The 6,921-nt window shown below is 35.0% G+C and overlaps 1 protein-coding gene across 1 annotated transcript; it reads right to left on the reverse strand.

The window, feature by feature from the left end:
* Window positions 1-1,521: 1,521 nt before the first annotated feature.
* LOC142348248 (chymotrypsin-like) lies at window positions 1,522-6,045 on the reverse strand. The gene is made up of 3 exons (XM_075399543.1): window positions 5,427-6,045; window positions 3,027-3,367; window positions 1,522-2,003 (listed from the first exon to the last, which is right to left on the reverse strand). The coding sequence occupies exons 1-3, from the start codon at window positions 5,644-5,646 to the stop codon at window positions 1,812-1,814; spliced, it is 753 nt and encodes a 250-aa protein (XP_075255658.1). The 5' UTR covers window positions 5,647-6,045; the 3' UTR covers window positions 1,522-1,811.
* Window positions 6,046-6,921: the final 876 nt, after the last annotated feature.

Genomic DNA, 6,921 nt, shown 5'->3' on the forward strand with positions numbered 1-6,921 from the left:
TGCACCAAAAGTGTATAGGATAGTTAAATGTTAGCTATAGATTGTTAAGAGCCGCCTTAGCTTCTCAGCCGGCTATTATAGCGCTCCTAATTTTTTTTTTACTATTCAAAGGATTTGAATTGTATTGGGGTGTTGTCTTTTTTTAAGATCACACATTTTCGTGGTTCACACATTTTCGTGATTTTTGAAGTCAAATTGGAGTAGTGATTCCAAAATCACTACTCCAATTTGACTTCAAAAATCACGAAAATGTGTGATCTTAACATGAAGTGGAGCGAAAACAGGAAGTGGAGCAAACAGGAAGTGGAGCTAAAATTTTTTGCTCTAATTTGAAAGTAGTGAGAAAACGGTGTTTGAACAAAAATTTGCTTTCTCTCTAGTGGTTTTTTGTTCGCATGCGGCAGTTTTACTTTAATTTTCACTGTTTTTCGATTTTTTGGATCGGATTTTTTTTTCTAAATGGTTTTCACAATCCATTTATAGTTCATTCTAGGCCTAGTTTTTTGTTTGAACCAAATTTCCGGTTCTGGGTAGTGGTTTTTTGTTCATATGTGGCATTTTGACATTGATTTTCTGTTTTTTTTTAAATTGTTTGATCTGATTTTTTTGGAAATGGTTTTCTCAGTGCACTTATAGTCCGTTCTACGTCTGGTTTTTGGTTTAGTCAATGAAAATTCTTTGAATTGTACGTCAGGACTTGTCCTGCTATGTTTTTTACTTCGTCGAATGAAAATTTTTCGCTTTACCTTAGTTCACAGCTTAGTCAACATTTTGCGTGAAATGTTTTTTACTTCTCTAGGCTAGTTTTACTCTTCTCTCATTCTGCTAAAAGTGTTTTTAGACAGCAGTTGCCCGGCAAACCAATTCAAAATGAACAGAGTCAGTATCAAAAAACGAAATCAGAAATAGAGACGATATAAAGCCCAATTCCAGATGCCCGTTACTCGAACTTTGTTCTTAGTTACCATCTCTAATGTTTATTGTTATTGATACTAGTCCCTGTGTGGTCTCACTACGAAACAGGAGTACGTTCAGCTCCAAAATTACATCAAAATAGTTCGCACTTTAAAATTGTTGGTACAAAAATTTTTTATCACTAGTTTTTTCTCTTCTTTCAATCCGAATCTTGGTTATGGGAATCAACGGCGGCTATTTTGCGACAATCTGCATGGTATGTTTTTTATACCAGCTTTGAGAAACGAAGCATCCGAAACACAGTAATTTGAAGCAGATCAAAAGGATCTAAGAGTTGATCTAAGGGAAAACATGAAAAAAGTTATGTGAGTTGGTACGGGTACTAGATAAGAGGTCTGTTTGGTTTCAGAGCTTATAAGCAAACTTTATGCCCTGAGAACTGTTTCCCTTTATTTTAGTTTTTGTCAACTTTCTTTTTGCCGAAGAATGTTGATGAAACTTGTTGACAGTTTTTTGTTATTAGCTCCTGGTTTCAATGATCCAGATACTTCTTTAATTGAATTGTTCAGCAACAAAAAAATTCTACGGAGAAATTTTAATCAAAAGTAAAGTTGTTCAAAATTTATTTAATCAGATTTAAGAATTAACAATAAATGTTTAATTATATTAGGAAGCAAGTAGTTTTAATTAGCATTGAATGGTGGTCGTCAACTTTGTAAATTTTATCCTATCTAATACTTTTTATATATTATAAATACACAACCTGGTTCCAGCAACTGATTTTTTTAATTTAAGTATTCTAATTGCATTTTATTGGACATTTTTTTCACTAATCGTAATAATCCGGTACTTCCTGCTTGAATTTGATTTTCTTCATCCGACTACAGTATTGCGTTTTACTGAGTGTTTTTCTGTATCCAATCAAGGTAAGCTGATGCACGTGTGTAAATTGCATTGCTATCGCACTGCTTGGAGCCATAGCTCACAATTCCATATAGGCAGATGGGATTAGAATGTCTGTTCATTGGAAAGGCAGGTCCACCAGAGTCACCGAGACAACTCCCTTTGTGACTGTATCCGAGACACACCTGAAAAAATGGGTGTCAGGTCAATTTACCCGATTCCATTTTACCCAATGTCATTATGCCCAACCTGACCTTTTACCCAATGTCAACTTTAATTTACCTTATTGTTAAAATTACCAGAACGACTATTTAGCCGACTATATACTTAAATTGACCGCGGGACTTGATGTTCTGAGGCAGACCTGAAAAAATGATTTAGGTTACTCAGTTGTTTTTAGGACTTATCAATGAGGTGCTGTTTCATACCCACTTAGCTCTTCTCGGCTGTGCAAAACTCATGTTAAAGTTATCAGTTGAATCAATGATTAAAAATTATTAAATTCTCCTGGTTTTCTGAGAGCTTCAAAAGAAAATAGTTTTTTGGAGAGATAGTTCTGATTTTTGGTCAAAAGCAACAATAAATGTCTCAATTCGCATCTTCTGTTCTTCAAAGAACAACCGACTGCTCGAATATACTCTGTATCTTTCTGAGAGATCGCCTCACTCCAAATGTCTTGGCTCTCTATTATTTTACGTGAAAAGTTTCCCCTCTTTATCTCCTCTTATATGATAATGGGCTTACATCAACTGCCCCACTACAAGTTGTATGGTACTTCTTCTTAGCATAGCTAAGGATAAGAATTTTCGGATTTTTTCCGTTGTGCCCCCCCCCCCCCCCCCAATACGTTATGCAATTAAAAAGTAAATTACAATGTACAAATATGGCACGTGCGTCTGGTGGGTGCAAATAATATGCACCCATTAATTTGGGGGGAGGGGGGGACAAACGGAAAGGATCCAAATTTTCTACCTAGCATAACCGAACCACAGAATGACTTCGTGCCATGAATATGATGATCTGTTGTTGGTTTCTTAAAACTACAAGTTGTGACTAAACTACAATTGTCTAACCAATCTGCTTGCATAAAAAGCAAGAGATATATTTAGGGATTTGAAAAGAATTTGTTTTTTATCCCAATTTGTCATTTCTCTCGCGCATCATTCATGTTTTGTTCTTTCAAAAAGCATGATTTTTTGGCGACGTACTTGTTTTTCGGGTCCATTCCAACTTTTATTACAATTATCGCGTTCCTTGACCTGCACTTCTTGTAGAACTGTTGCTCCTGTCTCGCTTGATGGGTCAGTTTTTCCCATTCCACAAACACCAATAGTGTACAAAAAATACGTTCTGTCGCAAAGCGGTAGCACACGCTCATTAGAAATGGGCCACGAAAGTTCAATTAAAGCGATATCGTTCGGGAAGTTTAAATTTCCATCATCTTCGTATCCTTCGTGTACTTTGGTCCTGGCTGCTGGTATAGCATGTTTGTATGATCCGGGTTTTGAGAAGTCACCAACGTAAACCAGAACATCGTTTGAGGGCTCGGCTGAAAAATTAATTTAACGAAACATAAATCTATGCTGAATCTAGTTTTAAGCGTACTAGAAGATTGGTTTCTTCCTGATTTTGTTCGTTTTTTAAGGAGCGAATTTCTACATGATTCTATGGAAACGGAAATATTTTGTGGCTACACGCTCTCAGACCGACAAGATGTATACTTTCATAAGCCGTACATGAAAGAGACTTAAGTTTTTTGTGCTCTACTTATGTTTGTTGCAGCCTGATAAAGTCTGAACAGGTCATTTCATTCTTTTGATGCCAACATTAGTAAGTATAAGAATATCACCCGGAGGGTAAGAGAGTAAAAAAAATCATAGCCCAGCTAGTATATGATGACATCTAGCATAAGTACCAATTTTGAATTTCTAATTGCTACCTTTGAAATTGCTCATTGCTAATTTTATTTTGACTTGTTTCAGAGTGACCAGGGCTATCTGATCACTAATTCGGTTCGAATAGACTTATGCCGAGTTCCATGGGCTGTTGCTGCATTGCCATGATCAGCTTTTATTGTTGGTTGCGTAAATTTTTTCTCTTGCCAGTAGCCTTGCCCTGATACAAATGAAAGTTCAAAATCTGTTTTCTAGTGTGAGTTGTTCATAATTTTTAGCTCATTTCGGTAAGAAATGATCTGATTGGTGTAAAAGTTTTGAGTTGGAAATTGACTAATTTTTTGGCACTTTTATATTTGGCACAGTTTTGCGTCGGCATTTGTATATCACCCATTCTGTGATAATTGCCTTGGCATTAAGCCCTTTTAAATGTTGTCGCTTTATTTCTAAACAAAGACTAATTGGCTATTTTTCTCATTTTTCTTTTATATGTGAACGATTTCTCATCTAATATAAAGACAATGGAAAAAGTAATTCATTTCGCAGATGACACAGTATTGTCTGTTGTGGACAAGAAAGTAGCTTACATGGAAAAGTCAAGGAAATTTTACAAAAAACAGAGGAATATGTAGAAATGAACAAACTAACTTTGAATACAAACAAAACCGAATTAGTCTTTTTCTCGCGCAGTAATTCTGATTTCGGATCTATTTTTTACAAAAACAAAGTTCTCACAACACAAAGAAGTTGCAGATATCTTGGCATTCACAAGTTGACAGGAATCTTAATTTCGATGAGCAGCTGAATAAAAGATGACTCATGCTATAAGATCAATATACCTAATAAGACATCAAATTCCCCTGAACGCGCGCATTCTTCTAAAATCACTTGTGCTTTCACACTTGTCGTTTTCCGCAATCTTTTTTCAAAATTTACCTGCAAAACCTAAAACGCCTTAACCGACATATTAACTGAGGTATATAGGTGAGCTTTCTATGTAAAAAGTATGACAAGGCGAATGATCTGCTAATCCAGACAAAGACCCCAAATACTCGAACAAAACAATTCAAAATTATACAGAATATCAAAAACAACTTTGAGATGAATTCGATTGTTCGTCAATGCGTACAAAAATGGAATAAGTTACCACAGTGGCTTCGTTTGGCAAAAATGAAAACGTTTTTAGGAAAACGTGGAATGATTTCTTGCTCTCGCAACATGAAAAAATTCCCTTGAATAGTAAAGTAGGAGCTTTTAAAAGTTATTTTTATTTTTAGGAAGAAAACAATCGAAAGAAAATTTTATGTGGTTCTTTAAGAAATTGATTGATGTTTATTATTTTATTTTGTTCGAATGATTTGAAGTTTTTTTGTTTCAACTATTTTTAACCATTTGGTTATAATTTTAATTTACTTGTTGCAAAAAAATAGTTAATTTTAGTTGAACTTGACCATTCCTCAGTGGGCTTGATATGAATTTTTGACAACGGAACAAATAATTACGACCAAACCTAATTTGCTCAAAGCTTCTAATAACATTATTTGATTTATATAAAATTCTGGTTTCTGCCATTTCGACTTCGTCCAGATAAATCTGTCTGTCAATTGGCGGGTCGTCTAATTTGTGTATTGGATACTACCCTAGATCGTTTTTTAACGTCGTTTTTTTTGTAAATTCGCAAAATCACATAGCAAGAATGTTATTGAGACTTACATGCTACACAGTGCGCTGCCGTCAACACATAGCGAGCGCTGATAACTGTTCCACCACACAACCATGTATTACTGATGCTGAGTTTAACATAGAAAGGCCTATTGGGTGCATCGTATCCGTTTACAATGGAAGCCATAGGTTCGACTGTCTCCTGGTTGAAATTGTTTCCTAATACTACATAGTGGAAGGCAAAAGCAAACAAAACCGACAGTATGGTCATATTAAATGAAGAAAGTTAGTATCTGATATGTGCTTGAAACTTGTAAATTTAATTTCTGAAGTCTAGCCTCTCAATATAATTGAAGGTGTAATGATTTGCAGAGAAATGGTTTGTATTTATATACTTTTAACTTGTGTCTGATTGAAGAACAATGGGCTGTTATACTAAAAGACAGAGTTTTATTTGAAACTAGTTGTTGACTAATTATGAGAACCCATTGATTGACCAATCATTTGTTATAATAAATAATGAGAACGTGACCCAAAATTGGTTGTTGACTTTGCAGTACTGTTTGAGAAAAGCTCATATTTTGCAACCAGTTTTAGGAGTTCTGTGGATGCCAATATTTGAAATTTCCTATCTAAATTGTAGTCCAGGTACTGACTAAAAATCTATAAATTGTAAATGAACCGCAGGGATGAACCATAAAAGTAAATGAACCATGTATCGCTTTTTTGCTAACCGCCAAGAAGATCTCGATTCAAGTATTAGACAAATTATTTCAGAGAAATCGATAGTTTTTTTTGGTTTTTTATAAGCTTTAGGCAAATATCTCTAAAAAGAGTTTGGAATTTCGAAAGCTAACGTCTTATTTTTTCTCAAAGCATTTAATTTGGGTTGTTCAAGTAATATTTTTATTATTGATGTTCGTTTGAACCGATTTAGGTTACTGACTGGTTAAAGATTCTAATAAGAGTTGCATCTCGAGCCAAGGTATGGAATGTGTGGATTTTGAATGCAAGGAAAATCGCTCTACATTAGACGGCGAGCTTGGTTTAGAGCTGGTGGGTGTTTGTTTAGCGAATTCAAATTTTTAAATACGTCATGAGTCAATTTACCCCAAAGTCAATCGAAGTTTTTGCATGCATTGGCTGTAAGACTATCTGGCGGAATAAATTTTTATCTCGCCCACTAGTTGTTCATGTCTTAAATGATTTAGGAAATTCTATGTGCTCACCCGAGTTTATTAATTGCTGTTGAACGAAGTTCATAGCAGTTATTGTACACGTGTGTGTCTTCTGCAAAATTTTCAATTGACAATTTTGACTTTTCGAGTGACTTTTACGCCCTTGACTTTTTGCGTTTCGCGTGATTTAAAATTCTCTCCCAATCACAATTTCAAGCAGCTTAACTCAAGTGGCGGCAATTTAATACTAAAAGTCAAATGAAAAGTGCGCCGAAACTGGTGCTATTTTTCACCTTAAATCTTATAGTGGTATATGTTAACCTCTAATGTGGTTATTTGAAGCCCACTATTGAACTTCTTAGTCCCAT

The sequence above is a fragment of the Convolutriloba macropyga genome, chromosome 10, assembly GCF_964194025.1.
Source record: "Convolutriloba macropyga chromosome 10, txConMacr16.3, whole genome shotgun sequence".
Classification (NCBI taxonomy): Eukaryota; Metazoa; Xenacoelomorpha; order Acoela; family Convolutidae; genus Convolutriloba; species Convolutriloba macropyga.

What these genes read in the sequence shown, in the direction of transcription:
- LOC142348248 (XM_075399543.1), bottom strand. Translation starts at nt 5,646, where the DNA reads ATGACCATACTGTCGGTTTTGTTTGCTTTTGCCTTCCACTATGTAGTA. An exon ending in GGCAGCGCACTGTGTAGCAT is followed by an intron (nt 3,368 to 5,426) that starts GTAAGTCTCAAT and finishes TTAATTTTTCAG; the next exon opens with CCGAGCCCTCAAACGATGTT. An exon ending in GGAATGGACCCGAAAAACAA is followed by an intron (nt 2,004 to 3,026) that starts GTACGTCGCCAA and finishes CCATTTTTTCAG; the next exon opens with GTGTGTCTCGGATACAGTCA.